General features: G+C 36.3%; 1 protein-coding gene across 5 annotated transcripts in view; it reads left to right on the top strand.

Annotated features, from left to right (window-relative positions):
* GRIK2 (glutamate ionotropic receptor kainate type subunit 2) overlaps window positions 1-18972 on the top strand; it is a 587425-nt gene extending 568453 nt beyond the window's left edge. For 3 of the 5 annotated variants that reach the window (XM_043510712.1, XM_043510715.1, XM_043510714.1), the window contains 2 exons: window positions 7399-7576; window positions 15476-15625. In XM_043510712.1, the coding sequence (XP_043366647.1) occupies window positions 7399-7576; window positions 15476-15489 (192 nt within the window). In that variant the 3' untranslated portion in view covers window positions 15490-15625. Of the gene's footprint in view, window positions 1-104; window positions 7188-7398; window positions 7577-15475 lie in introns of those variants that run through there. The other 2 variants (XM_038395673.2, XM_038395676.2) reach the window with 2 other exon arrangements.
* Window positions 18973-22645: the final 3673 nt, after the last annotated feature.

The following is a 22645-nucleotide window of genomic DNA, read 5'->3' on the forward strand; positions in this document are numbered from 1 at the left end:
CCTTTATACTCTAGTATAGTATTTCTGTAACAAAGGTTCACAACAGATCACCTGACGTGTCACATATACAGCTTTTAATTTGTCTTTAATATGTTTAATTGTAGCCAGCTTTCAGGACAAGTGACTATTTCTCCTCTTATACAAGCCTGAAAAAAGACAGCTTTTTACTCCTGGAAGTTCACTGCAGTTAATTTTATGGATGAAGAAGAAATGAGAAACTGTAATGGGAAACAAATTAATCTTCTACAGATAAATCTGATTTTTAAAAGTCAAAACTATGTATCAATTCAAAGTTAGAAATGTCTCTATAGAAATGTCCTTTCCTGAAGACGTTTACACTTGACAAGTTGATTTGGTGGCATCTGGAAATTTATTTTTTGTGGATTTACTACTGATTATAATTTGATCTCCTGTAACTTGAATTCATCCAGTTTTGAAACAGCTAGTGTTAACTTGTCCTGTACTAACCGTTTGCACAAATATGGTAATTGAACTGTTGCTGGGTCTGCTATTTTCTTGCAGAATTCTTGGGTGCTATCATCAGCTTTGCATAATATGTATATGCACGTATGTAACATCTAAACTTGAACTAAAGAGTATAGCTTTTATTTATATGCCATATTTTTAATTTACATTTAAAAACTTGAGAGAAAATGTGGTATATTTACTGGGGGTTTTTTTTTACATTTTTGAGGAGCTTTTGACCTCTGTTCATCCCTATTTTTATACTTTATTTTATTAAAATCAGTAGTAAATCCCGAAGGCATATTTGTATTGATATTGATTTTCAGATGCTACCTGTGAATTTTTGTAACTTGAAATATCACTCAGAAAAATCTAAGGCCTATCTTTTGAGACTTCTGAATTTATATGGATATATCTAATTCTTTGTGTATGAAGTCTTAATTTTTAGTAACATGTTGCTAAAGAAAGCTTTGATACTAAACAACAAGGCAGTGTGAGGTCACAGGTTCCTAAACAAAATTTGGACATGGGTAGATTTTATTAAGTTGTACAAAACTAATTATGGAAAGGAAAAGTGAACCTACTGATGCTCTAATTTATAAGAATATAGGAATATTCAATTCTGTCAATCTACTTCTGGAGCTTTGTATTTCAGAAACAAACTTCTTTTGAAAGTTTACCATTTGTTTTACATAATTTAATGTACATCACAATGTCTTTATCCACTTTAGAAGAAATTTACTTCATATGAACTTCAGTATATTTTGGTTTAAGTGATATGAAAAAAAATAAATCCTCATTTACTAATCTAGGACTGTTTTGATGAGAATTTTATAATGTAAATGGATTAATGCTTTACAGGGGTTGAATGCATATTTCATCGTGTATGCTATTATTAGGTATGAAGCTAACAGCATGACTTATCCTTGAATATTCACCAGGAAGGTTAAGTGAGGAAGCAAATGTGACCTTGTCTGTGTTTCAGGCACTGATGCTACAAGCTCTCCATTTTTTTGGAACAACCATTTTGGTCAATGGTAGCTCCAGATGTGGGGGGCAGAGAGGATCAATCTCTATGTTTGTAGCTAAGAAAACAAAATAAATGTAATAGATTTCAGCCTTTAAGCCCAAAGAGCAAATGGCTATTTGTTGATAAAAGGTATGCCTGCCTTTTAGCAGGTGCAATGTGTGGAATTACAACCTGCAACATGGGTAACTAATCAGGCCACTGCATATTTTGCATGCTTAATTTAGATGCACTTTTTTCAGATTAGATGCTTTTTTTTCTAAAATAGTTAATAACATTTCAGTATTATGCCTTGACTTTCCAACTGGCTGTACGGGGTAGATCCATGTGCCCATCAAATTCAGTGGGGTCCTATATGGGGAGAGAGTCTGGCAGTGTGAAGCCTGTTGCAGTATAGATCCCTGTAAAATGAAGCTGTGTTCGAAAAAGCAGAAGGCAAAATTCTAATTGTGCTATTTGTACCAATGCTTTTAAATTTAGTGGAATAGGGGCTCAGATCTTGCATGTACTTGATATACATGAAAAAACTTGCAAAGAACACATGTAACTAGTGGTGGTCTTTTTGAGAAAGAGTCAGCCGTTGCCTTCAGATACACATTTGCATTCATTTCATCAGTGTTCTCCAGGCACAGAGGAATTTGTATTTTATTGAAAAGCAAAGACAAGAATGATCAGAGTAAAATTGTCTATCATTTGCACCCACCTTGATTTATTTGTTTGAAAAAGATCAACAGTGTCCTAATCCACTAAAAATTCACTAGGATATACAACTCTGAAGAAATGAAAATCAGCCGTACATGGTGTCAGTTCTACTACCAGAAACCCATTGTGCTGAAAATGACTACTTTCGTTACCAAGGGCAGAATGCACATTGGTAAATGTAAAAGTGGGAAGCTATACAATTTATATACCTGATCTATTTGTTCCATTGGACAAGATCAAGATCAGATGTTTCTGACAAATACACGTCTGCAGTTGCAGATTCCACTGAAGTAAGGAGTAGTTCTGAATATTGAATGAGGCAGTATGTGGTCCCTGAAAATGTTTGTAACAGAGACTGAGAAAGCAAGTTGAGATGAACTTTGCCATATACAACCTCTGCAAACCTGTTCAACAATTCCAGCCATTTTAATGAGCTGCACAGTGTATGACAGAGCAGCATACAGCCTTCCATGAACCACAGAAAAAATAACAGTGATTTTACTAGTTATTTTAAATTCTGATTGAAAGTAAAAATTGAACAAACATTTGATTCACTTGATAGCCTGTACTTTATTCTGTGAAATCTTAAGGGCTAAGTACTAACCCAGCCTAGCAAAACTTCCACTGACTTCCCCTCAATGGGAGTTCTATCCTTGGATCTGTAGCAATATACTATTTCCTTTCTTTATAGCAGAGGGTTAAAATTCTAGTCCAAGTGATGGAGCAAGGTAAGTGGACACTGGAGTTTCCAAGATCTCTAAGCTGCATTCCTTCAGAGCAAGATAGACTGATCAGATGTCCGATATTATTGAGACCATCTGGATATTAGGGGTTTTATCGTATAGAGGACCCTATTATCCTGCTACACACCTTTCCTGATTTTTCATACTTGCTATCTGATCACCCTAGAGCAACCACAAGATGGTGTATTGTATTTTTAGAGGGAAATGTAATTGCCAAATTTTAATAGAAATTATGTGTCAAAATGTCCACCTCTCTTCTTTCATTAGTCTTTTCAAAAGCCAACAGTTGGTATCATTTCCTTACTGTTTATAATACAAACACACAATTATGCCATCTACTTGGAGACATGTTGTGAAGCAGACCTTTGTTTTCTATGACAATCTTGACAATAAATGCTCAACCATTTGCATTTTATAATTGCTTCTCTAAGCGAATGACCTGCTCCCTGATTGTAACATTATGTTGACACTTAGAGGACAGTGAGTAAGTAATCTAAGAAATTGAAGCCATTTTAAACAATTACCAGTGTAATTATTGTTGATGTAATTGTTTCACTGTGTCATAGTTTTAGCCTCATTACATATCGTTTGTTTTTGTAAAGCTTGAGAGTTTTCAACGTCATGCTAGAAAAGAGAATGTTGATCTTGAAAAATAGTAATGTTTAACATAATATATTGATTCTTTTGATAATTTATTGAATTTGTTTCAGTATTATCCTTTCAAAATATAATTCTTTGAGATTGTTTCCATTTGATAGCATCCTCCCCTAGCTTTAGTGCCTACTGGAAATTATCAGGTACTATGAAATGAGGGAGCTGTGCATTTAACCTCTTTGGGGGCAAATCACCCGGGTACTTCTGCACAATGTAAACTATAGGTGAAATTCATCTTAGAGCAGAAGACCACTGCAAGACCATACAGAACACTATTTTATGATAGTGCCACATGTAGAAAGGGATTGTACTTCCTATCCGTGCCAGCTACACGTAGTTCAGTGAGCAGGGCAACCATGGGCATGTGCTAGGGAAGTGACCATGGAGCCAGCAGCTCCAGGCCCTGTGTAAATGGTATGGAGGGGCAGTAACTGCTATTTCAGATCACAGATTGAAAGGCAGCTGTGCTGCAGCCTTATACACCAGCTCCAGGCCCTGCTTGCACTTCTCCGATGTAAAGTCCAAGAACTCTGGCTTTAATTTAATTGCTAACATGAGATTTACTTGAAGAGAGCCTTTTACACAAGGATAAATTTCACACACTAGGATTTAGAATATCTCTTTCATATGAGGTTTGGAAAAATGCTGGTCATCATTCACCTATCATTTAGTTTCACCGATAGTCAAACACAGAGTGTACATAATGTAGCTAATTTGTACCATAAATGGAACAGCCCTCCAGAAACAAGGTTATTATTATGGAAGTGTTGTGAACGTGAAATATGCAAGTCAGAACATGTAGAAGTCTGCTTTTCCTTTTTTTTTAATGGTTATGTTCAAAGCCATGAAAATTGAAACTGATACAACAATTTCTGGTTCCGAAATTTACAATCCTTCTATCCTTCCAGGCCTTTTTCTTCATCCTATCATTTTCTCAGATATGGCCAATTCTTTTTTTATTAAACTCTTCCTCACTGTTGTTTGAAAAATTATAAAGAGGAATGAAATTAATTAATCAACATTATTACTGTTCAGAAAATATCCTGATAGTTTAATTTTTAAAAAGCTTTGATAACATGGTCTGGGCTTTATAAAACTTTTGGATGAAGACCAAAGTAATTCCCAGCACCATGATTTTTTTTTCAGGGTCTGCAAGTTCAAAAGATTTTAAAGTTGAAGAGCATGTTCGTCAGCTGCAGATGAATAATAAATGTAGAGATGGTTGGTAAATCAAACCTGGAGATCCAGGAAATGTATCCCAATAAACTTTATAAAAATACAAAATCATGATGCACCCTGAATGTTGTTATATTTTGCATTGGCATAACTGGAGAGTTCTTATAGTTGGCTGGGAATAACAGATTCCCAGCTGTGACTGTTCATAAATGGAACATTTTCCCAATCTTGGTACATCTGCATTCTGCAGCTAGGCAGATGGAAAATTGGAAGCTCTTCTCATCCCTCAATCCCTGAGCTCCATAAGGAAGGACTGTCCTGGTTTTGTTGTATCTTGCTTTTTTTTTTTTTTTTTTTTATCTATACAGTGAGAGCTGAATTCTAATGCAATGCCCTCTTTAAAATTGTTTTACTGCTTATATTGGAGGGATATTTTTGCAATGCAGGAAATGTAAAAAAGAAAATCTTATGCTGTTAAAGATGTGAAAAGCCAAAAGTGTAACAAATAGAGCAAAACAATGGAAATTAAGATTTTTATTTAATTGACCTGACATTTTTCAAATAGTTTTCAAACAATAAAACATTTAAAACATGATCTCTATTTTGACTTTTGATTGCCGTTTAACAATGACAATGATTAATGACAGAGGTATTTTACTTTTAATTTGAATTCATTGAGAAGTATAAACAAGAGAATAGAGAAACACATTTTAAATTGTCTAGTTGATTATGGCCTCCTTGAGAATTATTTCACAGTACGGTCCTGATCCTGCAAGCTCATACATATGAATGTGATTTCAATGGTCCAGAGGTCCTGCCTATCTGTGTGCTCATTGCAGGATCTGGTCATAAATTCCAGTTCTGATTTATGAACATTTTTGATGCTTTCGACACAGATAAATTTAATGTTGTGTTTAAAAATTATCTCTTTGTCAGTTCCCTTTTTCATACCAGCTTTCCTCTTACCAAAGGAAGGCAGAAACTATAAAAATGTTTCATTTGTTCTCAAGAGAATAAAATGTTACTATACTTCCAAAAATGCAAGTCCTCCTAATACTCACTCATTGTTTCTCTTCTGATGTTACATCAAGTACGTCCTGTCCAAAAATATCCTCATTTTATAAATGTTTGTGTTTGCAGTTATTTACATTAAATGTAAGGGTAATACAAACACTTGATCAGAATATTGGGATGTCTCACAATTGAGTTCAGGTCAACCCCAGATCAAAATTAGGATATCTGTTAGTTTGCTGGAGTGACTTCACGGACACACAGTAGAGTGTTAGCACCCTCCGCTGATTGGAGTTGGAGTTAAGACAGCATTGGTCCTTGAAACAGGAAATGTATTTTCATGTTATATTAGCTAGCACAATCTGAGAGCGTATCATTTATCATTTGTCAGTTTTGCTAACACAGTGGAAAAAATGTATATGAGATTAGTAATAATATTCTACTCAGTATGATTCAAGGCCATGCCATATTTTTTATGAAAAGTGCAATATCTCCTTCATCATCTCTAAAATGTATTAAATATTTTAGTCAGTATTTTCCAGATAATTTTAACTCAGCATTCACAAATATGCATAAAGATATTTAGACATAACTTCACAAAATGTGACTAGTCACAGTTTCCAAAAGGCTCTATGTTGTATAATTATTTTTGTTTATTTGTGTTGAGATTTACACTGTATGCAGGTACATGGTGAATATTTTCGAACATAAATTGTTGCATGTACAGCCTGCCCCAAAACAAGGCTCAGTACACTTCTTGCATTTACTCCCTTACACTGTACCGTGAGGGACAAGAAACCTGAGCTCCACTGGACAAGCTGGGAGTGAATTCAGAACCATGATCAAGAATGATAAACCCTAAGTGATCAGACTTTCAAATCTAAGAGCTGATTGCAAAAGATCTCCGCTAGCTGCCTGACTTCAGTACAACTAGGATCAGGCCCTGTAGGAAGACAGGAAAGCTCTTGTATAGCAAGAACCATAGCCATATAGCACCTCTAAATTAAAATACTTTGAATTGCACATTGAAGCATACAGCCAGTGCTGTGTTTTTTTTGTTATAAATCTGCTCAGCATCAGCTCTGTGCCTGACCTGCTGTAATATGCTCCATTATTGCTAAGACCATCTAATAAGCATTCAGCAGCATTCTGCACTTACTTTAGTTTCTGACTGGTCCACAGTAGTAGTCCCATATAGAATGGATTGCAATAATTCAGACTGGAGGACACAAAGATCTGGATAACTGTGACAAGGTCTGCATCAGGTAGAAACTGTTGTCACTATCTAGCCAAGCACAAAAGAGAAATGACAATCCTGGCCACTGGAAACATAGGATCACTCAAGAAACTGGAAGAACCCTGAGACTGCAAATCTTACTGTCGAGGTTGAGCAGAACCTACAATAATGAGGGCAACTACAATCTTCTAAATGCTTCCCTTTATTTTTCCAGTATAACAGCTATCTTCTCTGGATTGAACTTCAATCACACCCCTATTTTAGCCAGACACTGGAAGTGCAAAGACTGCACCATCCTGGTTTGACAAAACAGAGATGTAGGGCTGTATGTCATCTAACGTTGATGGCATTGCAGCCCAAATTGTTTCATTATCTCCCCCCAGTGGCCTAACATACATGTTGAGAGGAAGGATGACAGAATGAAACCTTGTGGACTTCCGCATGAGAGAGAACCCTCGGGGCTGATGATCAATTGCCCTTTACCATCCTCTGGGATCTCTCTGAGAGGGAAGAATGGAACCACACAAGTACAATCCCATCCACCCCAACTTAGGTCCACAGGTGAGTCAGCAAACCTCATGGTCAGTGCTATCAAAGTCTGCTGATCTAAACGCAATCATCAATGAAAAACGTTTGTGCATCGCTAGGAGGATGATATCAACCAGTGGAACTAATGCAGTCTCCATGCCCGTATACAGGTTGGAAACCAGACTGAATGGGGTCCAAGAAGTCGGAAGACTTCACCGCAAGTTTCACACTTACAAATGCCAGAAAAGGAAGGTTAGAGACTGGAGAGTAGCTGCCTAGATTGTTGTCATCAAGCAATAGTTCATTGAACGTGACCCTAAACTCTGTCGATTTGAGGGAAGTTGCACCTTGCCCTCCCATTAGGACACAACAACTATCTATAATAAAGTGGTCTATTGCCCTGCTTGATTTTACCAGTAATGAGTGGAAAGGGATCATCTTGTAGGTCATGGGCCTAAACTCATCCAGCACCTCTAGAATCTCAGTGAGCACAACTCGTTGAAACTTGTAGGCAGAGAAGATGTTGTATTAGTCATCCCCAGCATAGTTCTATTACTATGGGAGGGGGAAATCGAGTCAGATTCTGATAGAAAATTCTTTATCACAATCAACATTCAACTCTGTTTCAAAGTGATGCCTCCCCAGCTCCACCAAGCTGTCTATCACTTGGAATAATTCCACTGGTCAGGACTTCATGGATACTATGGTGAAGGAAAAGCTTTCTCAAGCACCACAAGAAATGTATGGACTCAGATCGTTTTACATTTGCCTTGTTTTGTTTTCAGTCTCTGCTCAAACCTCCCACTGATTTTGATTTGAAATCCTAACTAACTACTTAATTCAGATCCTGATCCATGATCTGGCAAAAGATCTGTCTATCCTTAAATAGAAAGTGTATTTGTGAATATTGCTGTTAATTGCGCTCATACTTAGCTTGCGAAATACTTGAACGTTACACTTGCTCTGTACCAAGAATGTATGCAGTGGAAAATTCTGTATAACAATATGCCACTTTTAATGCATGATTTTTAGAGAACATATGATCTTAAGTCAACTCTTCTTGTCCAAATGTATATTGGTTGTTAGCATTCTAAAAATATGATTGGTGCAGATATGTTTTTAAATATAAATTGAAAGTGAAATGGTTCAAGTGCAATTCATTTTCTCTCTTTCTACCCCATCCTCATAAGTTTTTTTCTTATATTCCATTAGTTGCTGCAATGTCTGTAATTGCATCTGTCCTGTGGAAACATTTTTTCTAGGATTTGTGTTTGTCTTTGCATATAAGAGACTGGATTGACAGGTCCTCGCTATACATCATTCAAAATCCTTGGGGAAGTGGCATATGGAAGCAGAAACTGATTAGAAAGGAGGCTCAGGGCAGGGCTATGAATCCACTCTCAGCCAGCTTCTACAAGATGAAAACCAGTTTGATTGATTTGTCCTAGTAGATGTTAGAACATTGACCCGTAACATCTGATATAAGCTGCAGGATTACTGCCATTACTGCTTTAAGAAATTTTAACAAGGCTTCAAATAATATCTGACATGCAAGGCTGGAGGTAATGAACTTCTGAGTAAATCTTGTCATTTCATACTGGATTTCGACAGTCAATTTTACACTAACTCCATCAAAGAAGAAAGGAGACAGATTTATAAAAGAGCAAATCATTTGAGTCTTTTTCTTTAATAATAATAGAAAAAAGAATAATGCTGGTTTAATTCAGAATTTGAAAGACCCCGCTATACCTTTTCTGACTTTTTTCATAATATTTTGTTTCCAGGAAATATGTGTACTGGTGGTTTGTTCATTATTTCCATTTGTTTTTCTTGATCTAAAGCATATATTTTCATATATTGACTTTGTGCTCTCATGCTTTGATATTTATGGGTGCAATAATTATTGCTCCTTTTACAGTCATTAGAAGCAAAATTTATAGTGATTCATAATGTTTGGTCTGAGGAGTATTAATGTGGTTTCTAATTACTTTTCCTCTAAACATGATATACAGCAATATAAGAAAACTGTATTAAAATTATCAAGCGTTGGTATTCATGCTTGTGAGTATGCAAACCTACATTATTTCAGGCTCCAGAATGGGCACAAACTGTCTGCATAGATTGTAAACAATGGTAAGAAACGATTATACTGAATCCATATGAGCTGACAGCTGTGACATGGGGTGAAGTAGATACAGCATAATTCTTTACACTTCAGAGGGAGCTGAACTCTGGCAAAGTCTCTTTGTGTCAGAGGCTGAAGGACATACAACGCTAATGCTGATTAAAATTTTAGTTTGAACACTTTAACCTTCTGACTATAAATGCAGTACTTTCCCCCCCAATGTTATATATTGATTATTAATTTTGCTATAATAGTTACATTTAACTCTGATAATGTGTGTAGAATTTTAAACTTTTTTTCAAATCGTCTGCTATCTGATTCTCTCTAAAATGACTGTCAGGCAACATTTACTTACGGTTGCATTTAGCAAAACAACTTAGATGTAGCCAAAATTCAATAATTGTGGATGTTTTTGTAACCTGTCCAGAAGGTAAGTAAGGGGCAAAAGGTTATTATCTTTGAATTAAGTGAAAAACAGTGCAGGATGTATTTAAAGAGCTCATCTTCAAGCTAGAGAAGCATTTCTAAAATATATCTTGCAATCTTGCCAAACTTTGGAGGTTTTCTAACAATAATATAATTTTGAAAAAACATTTGAAATTGGGAAAAACATTTGATTACATCTTCTAAAATCCTCTCAGAAAATAGTGTAATCTACCAATCACAAAAAGCAGCGTATAGCTTCTTTCTTACTCCATGTGTTACTGCTCCCAAAGGTGTAACCTAACAATGTACAGTTCTTAGGAAAAAAAAAAACATGAAGTTTCTGTAGGCAGAAAAATATGAGTTGGTGGGAGTTAAGAGGGATCAGGGTAGAATTTTAATTAAAGAAATGCCAAACAGAGAGTAAGCCTTTGTAAAATGTTCTGCATGTTACTTTGCACAACTCAACAAGGAAAATGCCTCTTCTTCTTTTCCTTGGACCCATTATGCAACCAAAGAAAATGAAAGGTGCAAGTTGTGAACTTTTATATAGCCTGAAGTGGAGAATCAATTATAAAGATGCTTTTAGCAGAGAATTAAATTTACAAGAAGAATGTGTCTGTTTCTCTTAATGATTGGTCACAAAAAGAGTACATTCTGGGAGTGCAACTTCTTATTATTCTCAGGCACATAATATGTTTAATATATAGTTGTCATAAAAAAGTTAATGCTTTAAAAAGTTAATGCTCTACGTTTCAGTGAATATAATGTTTAACTCTTTTAAGTACAACATATGGCGATAAGTTTGCATGAACTTAGACAAACTAATTTGAAAGTTCAGGGCAGGAGAAACTTGTATGTACTATGTATTCTCTTAGATTAAATGTAATTATTGACATGACCAATTTAATATCTGCATCATAAAACTATCAGATTTTAAAATGATCTTCATTTTATGGAGCTCAATTTAACAAATATTGAGATCTAGAAGTAATCCCTAGAGTCTTATGTGTTGGCCCTTTTTCTTGAGATCTGGGTTTTGGTGAGTATGTGGTACACTAAGTATGTGTGACAACAGATATTAGAGGTTTACAGCTCTGTATATTAAGAAACAGGATGAGGAGGTTAGTTGTAGGAATGGGAGAGGTCAACATATATCATCTCCATCTCAAACAATATTTTAAGAGCATTTCAGATGGAAACATTAAATTGTAGAAATTAAGGTTGTCGATTTTAATCACAGTTAACTCACGCAATTAACTCAAAAAAAAAGTAATCACGATTCATTGCTGTTTTAATCACACTGTTAAACAATAGAATACCCATTGAAATTTAGTAAATATTTGGGGTGTTTTTCTACATTTTAATATATATTGTATTCTGTGTTGTAATTGAAATCAAAGTGTATATTATTTTTGATAAACAAAATAAAGTAGTTTTCAATTCACCTCATACAGGTACTGTAGTGCAATATCTTTGTCATGAAAGATTTTTTTTGGTTACATAACTTCCCTCAAAAACAAAACAATGCAAAACTGCAGAGGCTACAAATACACTCAGTCCTACTTCTTGTTCAGCCAATTGCTAAGACAAACACATTTATTTTCATTTACAGGAGCTAACGCTGCCCTCCTCTTATTTACAATGGCACCAGAAAGTGAGAACATGCATTTTCATGTCACTTTTTTGTAGTCTGCATTGCAAGGTATTTATGTACCAGATATGCTAAACATTTGTATACCCCTTCATGCTTCAGCCACCATTCCAGAGGACAATCTTCCATGCTGATGATGCTCATTAAAAAATAATGCGTTAATTAAATTTGTGATTGAACTCTTTGGGATAGAATTGTACATCCCCTGCTCTGTTTTACCTGCATTCTGCCATATATTTTGTGTTATAGCAGTCTCGGATGATGATCCAGCACATGTTCATTTTAAGAACCCTTTCACTGCAGAGTTGACAAAATGCAAAAAAGTTACCTATGTGAGACTTCTAAAGCTAGCTACAGCACTCAACCCAAGGTTTAAGAAGCTGAAGTGCTTTCCAAAATCTAAGAGGAACGAGATGTAAGCATGCTTTCAGAAGTCTTAAAGAGCAACACTCCAATGTGGAAACTACAGAACCCGAACCACAAAAAAAGATGCCACCAGCAGAAAGTTGATTTTCTGTTTCAGATGATGAAAATGAACATGCATCGGTCCGCACTCCTTTGGATTGTTATTGAGCAGAATCCCTCATCAGCATGGACACATGTCCCCTGCAATGGTGGTTGAAGCATGATGAAACATATGAATCTTTAGCATTTGGCACGTAAATATCTTGTGACGCCGGCTACAACAGTACCATGAGAATGCTTGTTTTCACTTTCAGGTGAGAAGAAGCAGGCAGCAATATCTCCTGCAAATGAAAACAAACTTGTTTGTCTGAGTGATTGGCTGAACAAGAAGTAGGACTGAGTGGACTTGCAGTCTCTAAAGTTTTACTTTTGTTTTATTTTGAATGCAGGCTTTTTGGTACATAATTCTACATTTGTAAGTTCAACTTTCATGATAAAGAGATTGCACTACAGTACTTGTATTAGGTGAATTGAAAAATACTACTTTTCATTTTTTACAGTGCAAATACTTGTAATCAAAAATAAATATAAAGTGAGCACTGTACACTTTGTATACTGTGGTGTAATTGAAATCAATATATTTAAAAATGTAGAAAACATCCAAAATATTTAAATAATTGGTATTCTATTGCTTAACACTGCAATTAATCACAATTAATTTTTAATCACTTGACAGCCCTAATAGAAATGTAATATTTCTAAGAACATAGGATCAAATTCACCAGTACACCCTAGCTGCTTTTTGCCATTCTAACAAAACAAAGAAATTGTAACACCAATTCGTATTGTTTTCAGATATGGGATGTGCCAAGATATTGGCAATGAGAATGTTCATCTTTTCACCTCTTGGCCACCTTTGGAATCCTATTCAGTGATAGTGACTGAATATTGGTACTTTCTGACAAATTTTTAGTAACCTATGGTCAATGAGTTGGTGGTTTCAATCCAGCTATAGCGGGACAGATGTCTACTCCGTAAAAGCCCTAGTCTTTTCAGAGCTCTTGTTCAGCATCTTACCAGAGAAATTAAGCGATAAAATTTTCAAAAGTGACTTAGGAGACTAATACTTATTTTCAGAAGTGATTTAAACACTTTAGAGATTATATTGCCATTGGCTTTCAATAAGACTTAGGCTCCTAATTGCCTAAGTCACTTTTGAAAATAGGAACTTTGGTTCTTAAGTCACTTAGGTCCATTTTGAAAATTTTAGGTAAGGTCTTAATTAAACTGAAGAATGAATTTTCCTTGGACATGTTCCTTCCATGGACAAGGCTGAAACATGGTGGTGGGACAGATGAGTCAGACCGCACTGTTACTACTTTTTTCTTGAATAAAGAGAGGGCTTTGAGGTAGATTTTTAAAGGCACAAGTGGGAATTAAATGCCCATCTTTTCTAGACTTTCATTGGGAATTGGACGTCTAATTCCCTGTTTGCCATTGAAAATCCCCCTTTTGTATCCAAGGCTTTATATCTTTCTCAAGCACTAAATTCACTAATTTACAAAATGTGCATAAAATATTGTAGTAATAAATTGTATTCTGAAGATAAGAGCAAGGATTCCTGTCACAAGTGTAATACCAAGAATACATTGTAGTGCATGGGTACTACCAACCACTATTTTTTGGAGAAAATTGTTCTTAATTGGAAAAAGTAAACCTTACAGTAGACATGCTTAAGTTGGAGAGTATCATTGCTCCTTGAATTATTACCACTTCGTGGCCTGGGTTTATTTTGAAAAGATATTTTCATTTGTGCTCACTTGTTAATATATATATTTTTTTATTCTGACGAGCTTGTTACGGCACTGGAGTAAAACAAAAGCCAAGAACACAGCTCAGCCTATCTCTGCTTGGACCATTTCTAATCTAAGTCTGTTCTGCACACTCCCCTCTTGCTGCACTGAGAGTCAGCAGTAATAATCAAATTCCAAAGGAATTGTAAGGCTTCATTGAGAACTTGTGAACTCATGTAGAGTGAGTTATTTACAAATCAAACAAGAGCCTTGAGGCTAGGAAAAAGTGAACAAGGTGAATATTCACTGCTGACCTATCACTAATCACATAAAAGTAGATACTGGTTAGGAGTTGCTTAACGCAATTCCAGAATCTGTTTTAGGAGGGTTTGTCCGACCTGGGTTTCATGTGACCTCCCATGACCTCCACAATGGGCTAGATTGTAATTTGACAATCTGTCTTGAATGAGGAGCAGTGTGTTGCTGAGCTCAGAGTCATAATTTCTCTCACACTGGCCTCTTGCTCTCAGGAGGAGTAAGTTACTTCACCCATCTTCATGGGACAGTTTACTCCCCACAATGTGACTGAACTATTGGATCTGGAGAGTGTGGCAGGGGTGGGGAAGGAGAAGAGTTGAGAGCCAAAGGTTCTCTCATCTTCACTTCCCTCCCTGCACACAATGCAGTATTGGGCAAGCAGCTGGGATCAAAGTATGAACGCTGCTGAGCAAGTGTGTAAGGAGGGCCTTATGTTGCCTTATTTCTTTGTACAGATAAGTAAGGTTCTGACGATCCAGCCCATATGGGGAACATGCAGTAAATGTCTACCTAACAGGTTGTTCTCAGGAGTTTATGCACCTTAGTTTCAAACTACATCTACTATTTTACTTGCAAATCTTCTTTTCTGAACAATATGCTTCAGTGAACAACAGCTCTTCTGACTATTGCAGATTTGAAGCTAAGGAGATGCAAAATAAGATATTGGGTATTTGTTTTCCATTTAACTTCAGACATGACTGTTGACCTCAAGTTCTGCCTTATTTAAATTTAATTTAAAGTTTAATTTAAGGTAACTTTACACAAAACATAAGTTTCTGAAAAGCAGCAACTCAGATTTTATAGGAATGAAATATATTATTTTGAAAATATAAAACGGAGATTTGCAGAGTATATAGTGAATATGTACATTGAAACTTTAATCTGTAAGGCTACACTATGCTAACAGAGCATCTGTCTGAAATCTCTTTACATATAATGTGCATCACAAGACACTAGTTGGCAGATAAATAATTGTAGAGACAAGGTGAAATTTTCAATGAGCCATCACAGCTTGATAAGTCATTTTAATTATTATGTGATGCATATTTAAAAGACAGCAATTTGTTATGAGCTGCAGGCTGAAACATGGCAAACTGACAAGGCTGTTCTAAAAGAGTGAATCTGCTTCTAGACATTGCAACTTTATTTTCTTACAACTGTGTTTTTTTCTTTTTCTTTCTTTCTTCTTCTCATCCTTATATTTCCCCCTATAGAGGTCCTTCTGTAGTGCCATGGTAGAGGAGCTGAGGATGTCTCTGAAGTGTCAACGTCGGTTAAAACACAAACCACAGGTCCCTGTTATTGCGAAAACAGAAGAAGTTATCAACATGCACACATTTAATGACAGAAGGTTGCCAGGTAAAGAAACCATGGCATAGAGCTGGGAGGCCAAATACCCCAAGCACAAACTGTCGTCTTTTTTTTTTTTTTTTCAAACAACTTTGCGAGAATGTTTGTTTCCTGTGGAAATATGCAACCTGTGCAAAATAAAATGAGTTACCTCATGCCGCTGTGTCTATGAACTAGAGACTCAATGATCTAAGCAGTTGCAATGGCCAGACTCGAATCACAAGTGTCATGGATCAACCAAGTTATGCAGGGGTTACACTGTTTGTCATGGGTTCCACCATTATGAATGAATGAATATTTCACGTGAGTTTTGTGGCTGATTTCAAATGCAGTCTCAGTGAGAAATTGCAGGTTCCTTTTGAAGTTCAACTGTTGCCAGGTGGTGGAGAATAAACATCTGACATAGTAACTAACCACCGAAGGAGTCTTCAAACAGTAATGTCTCAAAACAGAGTATGTTCTTCAGAACTTCCAAGCAGAGAAGAGTTAGTATTTGCTGGCCTATATCTACAAACTGTAACTGCCAGCTGCAGAGGCGATATGAGCTTACTGGATGGGAGGAGTTTTAAAGCAAAGGAAATCTGAATCTCCTGAATAGGATAAAAATGGGGATGCTAACCTGCTTTTGGACTGTGTCTGTGTCAATGACCAAAATAAAAAATGTCAGTAAAAAAGGCAGTAATAATTTCCTTTTAATTTACTTGGGCTGGATTTTTGAGGTGTGAAAACCATAAAGTTTACCCAATTTTAGATGACATAAAATTTTCCTGAGTACAAAGAAATGTATCTTACAGCTAAAGATTTGTAAGCAATTACTTTGTTCTTTAATTGTGAAAAGAGAAAAATAAAGTGTATTTGGCACATAGAAGGCTTGTATTTTAGCCAAAAAGAGTTGTGAAACCCTTGATCCTGCTACTAATTGAACTCAGTGGAGCCTGTGCAATTCTTGCTAATAGTGAAAAAGGGATTGATCACCTAAAAGAAGTGAATGTGGAGAACTTTAAAGAGGACTGCATTTATCAATATGGTCACAGTGTTAAATGAACAAAATTCTTGAGCAGTTTTTTTCAAAAAAATGTTCAGGTTTATTTGTGGAAATGCAAGATTTCTATGAAAATAGTTTTTGTATGGAAATTTTTGTAATACTTTTTATCAACAAAATCAGAACATGCGTTCTGGCCGGGGGTGTGATGCCAAGCATGAAAGGTAGTGCGTGTGCATCACCAACGTTTGGTGAAAACTATTTTTATCAAGAAAAAGGAATCTTAGAAGAGAAATATTTTCAAGTTAGATAATATAAAAGCTAAGTGCACTACCAGCACTGCTTACCATGCTACACTCCTGGTTTCCACTAGGCTGATAACCTACTGTAATGAACAATTGTGTGTAAATGGTAAAAGACACAAAACTCTTGACCACATTGTGATAACAGTTGAAGTGCACACAGTTTGCTGTTTGAATCCAATGCACAAAATTAAAAAAAAGCATTAAAATTATGTCAGTTTTAGTTGTTTTGTTTTTGCTGTGTGATTTGACCAATATATGTACAGTACTTTGTGTCAGTACTGCTACTTATAACAATCTCAGTTTAGGGCCCAATCCTACAAACACTTGTTACAGAGCATAAACCAATGACTTCTTTGGGACTGCTGTACATCTCCCGCTATGGACACCTATTGCAGGATTAGGCTCTTAGTTGTTACAAGATTTTGTAATTTACCCATCCTGCTTTTAGTGGGTTTCAGGACATAACATTTTGAAAAAACTGCCCCACTGATGTTAAATCTTGTACCCTGTAAATTTGTATCCTGAAAATGCAGCAAAATGTATAATTCTAGGAATATTATGCCTACCACCAAAGTTTATAAAATGTTTTTTTTTATTTCAGAAAAAAACATTTTATTTGGCTATTTATTTATTTATTTAATTTATAACAGAGTTGTAGAACTAAAGGAATAAGAAATCAGTCATCGGTGAGGAAAGCAAATAGTGGTTTACTCAAGGCACAATTTTATGTTATCCAAAAGAATTATTCTATAACGTTTCACTTTTCCAGTACAAAAGTATAATATATATCACCAATATTGCAGAGGTTATATTATGCTGTTTGGGATTTTGTGTCTACTATTCAATTCCCATAAATTTTCATATGCATTGAGCTGGCCATTTTCATCGTGACTAGGCATCAGGAAAATAAAATCTCTGCTTGTGAGAGTTTCATCCCATTGATGTGGTATAAAGAACAGGTTATTTTTGCCAAAATAAACAAAACATAAAATAAAATAAAAACACCTTCAGCAAAGGTTCTGAAAAAATATATATAGTTAAATAATGCACATTTAAACAAGTTCAATTTTTAAATAAAAAGGAAAAAAAATTAACTGTCATACAGGATAATGGAAACTCCTAATTATGATGGTTTGGAATGGTAAAATATTGGCTATTGCATTGACTGATGATTTACAATAAAATTTGTAAAGTCATAAAGCATAATGTTGTATTATATTCAAACTAACTTTTTTTTCTCCATTTAAGGATGTTGAAATAAGCAGGAGTTTCATTCTCCCCTTGATCCACATGCGTAGTTCTCATTAACATTAATGTGAGCCACAGTAAGTATGAAAAGGCAGGAAAATGCCCCATATATATCATTTGGGACAAAAACTCCTAAGGAATGGGGGATTTTAAAAGTGAAAACAATATGGATTAATTTGCATCTCAGTGAGAACATGCAGCCTTCAATGGCAAGAGAAGCATGCAAAGTAACTGGTAATTGGAGATTTGACTATCAAGACCAGAATGGATGGCTCAACAGACTCACTGGGATAATGGCATAATGTGAATGTATACTTTCACCCATTTATGTTTATTGATGTGAGCTGGTAATGGTTTTTGTTTTTAGAGAATCAAAGAATTTAAATAAAAAATGACTAACACACACAGTAGTCCCAAAAGCAGCAGACCATGTCACCCATTGCTATACATCCCCAAAAGCTCGGTGGATCATTTTCCCATCAATACCAGGGATGCAGTTCCCTATCCTGAGAGGAAAAACACCATTTCTAATGGCTGCTAAATAGCAAGGGCCAGATCCTCAGCTGGTGTAAGTTGTGATAGCTTTGTAGCTCTGTTAAATGGAGCTACACCTATTTACACTAAGTGGGCATCTGGCTCTTGCAGATGCAGTCAGACTTTACTCAGTTCAACTGTTTTATGTGGGGTTTTTTATACAAGAGATCAATATGTCCATTGATTTCTCAGAAAGCGATGGTTGCTTTTTCTCTGGCTGATCTTGATTGTCAGTCCAGAGAAGAGTTTTAAAGCAGCTATCATTCAGCTATGAGGATCTACCTGGATGATTTAAAAAAAAAGACATAAGAAATGAATTCTTCAGGGGACATTCCCTTTCTTTATACTTTAATTAATGTACAGGTCTGCAATCTTTAAGGATTCCTAGGATCCAAGTGTGAAATCTTCAGATTTGCCTCTTAGCACATTTCTTTAGAACCTTTAGTTGGGCACAGGCAACTATTTAGATACAAAAAGAAATGACAAAGTATATTTAACTGTACATGTTTATGAGGAATCTAGTTTTGGGCAGGACTGGAAGTAGAAATCCCGTGCCTCAGTTGAAATCGTTAGAGATGAGCTGATTTACATCAATCTGGCTCATTATACCAAGATACACTACTGCAAGAAGAACGAGGAGTACTCGTGGCACCTTAGGGACTAACAAGTTTCTTAGACTTAGAGGATGCCACAAGTATTCCTCATTCTTTTTGCTGATGCAGACTAATACGGCTAACACTGACTACTCAAAAAGAAAAGGAGTACTTGTGGCACCTTAGAGACTAACAAATTTATTAGAGCATAAGCTTTCGTGAGCTACAGCTCACTTCATCGGATGCATTTTTTGCGAATACAGACAAACACGGCTGCTACTCTGAACTCTGACTACTGCAAGAGACACTGCTCTTGTAGTATTCCCAGGCTGGAAGAAACCAGGAAGTGCTGGCAATTTTGTGAGAGTTTATTTTTCTGAGGTTTCCAGCCCAATTTCTCAACTGAAGAGCTTAATGCAGGAGTGGTGAATCTTCACGTTTGCACCTGAATTTCTGGAGACTTATCGGAACCTGCCCTTCTCAGGTTCACCTATCACTTCTTCCAAAGAAGCATCATTCAATGATTTTTAAAAAATAATAATAAATTGACTGGATAATATGACAGAATGTGAAGGACATCATGGAGAATGAAAGTAACTAAGTAACTAAATTTAAAATGGGAAAAATGCCATGTTATTTTACAAAATAAGGAGGTATCAAACCAGATAATAGAACAGAGCGAGAGAGACAGGAGGCATATGCCATATGGATCATTTCTGCAGAATAATGCTTAAGGCTGGTAAAAATGTGCCAATCATGGAGCAGCTCATAACCACTTCACCTTATCCCCAGATAAAGGAGACCCATCACAAAATATAGTGGGTTAAATCCTTGCTACATTGAAATCACTGACAAAATTCCCATTGACTTCAATGTGACCAAGATTTCATCCAGAATCTCCAAAAATGGTAAATTTATTCAGCTAAATGTACAATGACTGAAACATAGAAGCCACAGTATGACACTAGCATTTCTGCCTTCAGGCCTGCCTTCAGATTTACAGGTACAATTTGCCTTGTGTCATAGATTCATATTTTTGAGTCCAGAAATGTCCACAATGGTCATCTAATTTGTTCTAGGGCATGAATTCTTTGGTGTCCTCTTCCCATGCCTACTTCCATGCCTTCTTTCATGCTGTCCTCTACACCTTTCTGATGTGTCCACTAAGCTCTTCCTTTTCCACCTTTTAAATCTCTTCCCAAAACCCATATCTTCAAGCTGTCCTATAATCTGTAGCTTCCATTAAAGCAATGTTACTCGGAACACCTCATCTCCCTTGTTTGTAACCTCCAAGGGCACATACACTGGCCTTTCATGTGACTGTAATCTTATTGTCTTTCTTTTTATTTTACTTCCTGTTCCCTGCCTTTATCTCTTCCTCCTGTTTTTCTTGTATTTGCCTAGATTGTACGCTCTTTGCGGGCAGGGGATCTATCTTTTATTTGTTATATGAAGCACCGTGCACATCTACAGAGTGATAAATAATAAAAATAAGTCATTTTTAAATTGTTTGAAGTGATACTGATCTGATTACTTGCCCGTCTAACACTCTGATGGTCCTGATTCATAACTGGGGGGTCCTATGCATTATACAAATAATTATAGTAAAAAGTCAATTGACAGGAGCCATCACTCTGACTTACACATCAGTGGGAATTACCCTACAGAATAACGGTACAATAGCCAAAACATAATGGAAATAAAACTTATGTAACATAGATCCTCATGTACTGATCTACTTAACAGCAGTTTTACAACTCATTCTATCTCATTTATGGATGGGCCAATCAATTTAGATTACATAAAACTGAGATCTTGTCAGAAGCTTAGTCCAAATCTCATGTCCTAACTTATTTCAGGTTTGGAAAACAAGCAGTGAAATAACTCCTCTCTTACCATGACCCAAAATTGGCTTCATTCCTTTGCTGAAATCCATCTAATTGTTGAACAAGTCTAGCAATATTTTCCAATACCACAAGTATGCACTAAATCCGTTGTGCGAAGGAACTGTTTGCTAATGATAGAACTGCAGAAAATAGAGTTAGAGACGGCTTCTTGGGTAGGGATAAGTGAACTGTATTTTCAGAGGGTGTCTATCACTTGATGCACCTGGTCTGGTGGCAGAATTTACCAGCTTTTCTTCTTCCTATTGTTCCTGGTCCCTTTTTAAATTTAGTGCCACTCTGGCACTACATACCTTGTCTTGCAAATAGGACTGCATAGACAGTAACACTCAAGAAAGCCCTACACCATGCAAAATGCTTTGTTTCCTTTTCTTTTCTGAGAGAGTAGACATACTTGGGGTTGGGAAGGAATTTTCACCCAGGTCAGATTGGCAGAGACCCTGGTGGGGGTCAGGAAGGCGTTTACCTTCCTTTGCAACATTTGGCATGGTTTTAACTAGTGTAAATAGTGAATTTGCTGTAATGTAAATTCTTTAAATCAACAATTGAGGACATCAATAACTCAGCCAAAGGTGATGGATTTATAGCAGAAATGGATGGGTGAGGTTCTGTGGTGTGACGTGCAGGAGGTCAGATGATAATAACAGTCCTTTCTGGCCTTAAAGTCTGAAAGTCTGTATGTTCTCAAAAAGAAAAGGAGTACTTGTGGCACCTTAGAGACTAACAAATTTATTTGAGCATAAGCTTTCCGTGAGCTACAGCTCACTTCATCGGATGCATTCGGTGGAAAATCTCCCCACTGTATTTTCCACCGAATGCATCCGCTAAAGTGAGCTGTAGCTCACGAAAGCTTATGCTCAAATAAATTTGTTAGTCTCTAAGGTGCTACAAGTACTCCTTTTCTTTTTGCAAATACAGACTAACACGGCTGCTACTCTGAAACCTGTATGTTTTCAGACTTCACAGAGATCTACCCAATTGAAAGGAAAGCCCCTTCTCTGCCACATCCTAAGGAGTTTTATGGGAAGGGGAAAAGGAGATTGGCAGTGATGAGAAACTTATTCCATTATATACATAACTGAAGAGAGGTAGGAGAACTTTGGAGATGGGCAAAATTTTGGGGTGCTTCTATATGAAAAAGACAAGGCTCAGAAAGTAATTGTTATATAGTCATCAGTCATGTCTCCATATTTCATAGAATCATAGAATCATAGAATATCAGGGTTGGAAGGGACCCCAGAAGGTCATCTAGTCCAACCCCCTGCTCAAAGCAGGACCAAGTCCCAGTTAAATCATCCCAGCCAGGGCTTTGTCAAGCCTGACCTTAAAAACCTCTAAGGAAGGAGATTCTACCACCTCCCTAGGTAACGCATTCCAGTGTTTCACCACCCTCTTAGTGAAAAAGTTTTTCCTAATATCCAATCTAAACCTCCCCCATTGCAACTTGAGACCATTACTCCTCGTTCTG

Source organism: Dermochelys coriacea, chromosome 3 (assembly GCF_009764565.3).
Source record: "Dermochelys coriacea isolate rDerCor1 chromosome 3, rDerCor1.pri.v4, whole genome shotgun sequence".
Lineage (NCBI taxonomy): Eukaryota > Metazoa > Chordata > Testudines > Dermochelyidae > Dermochelys > Dermochelys coriacea.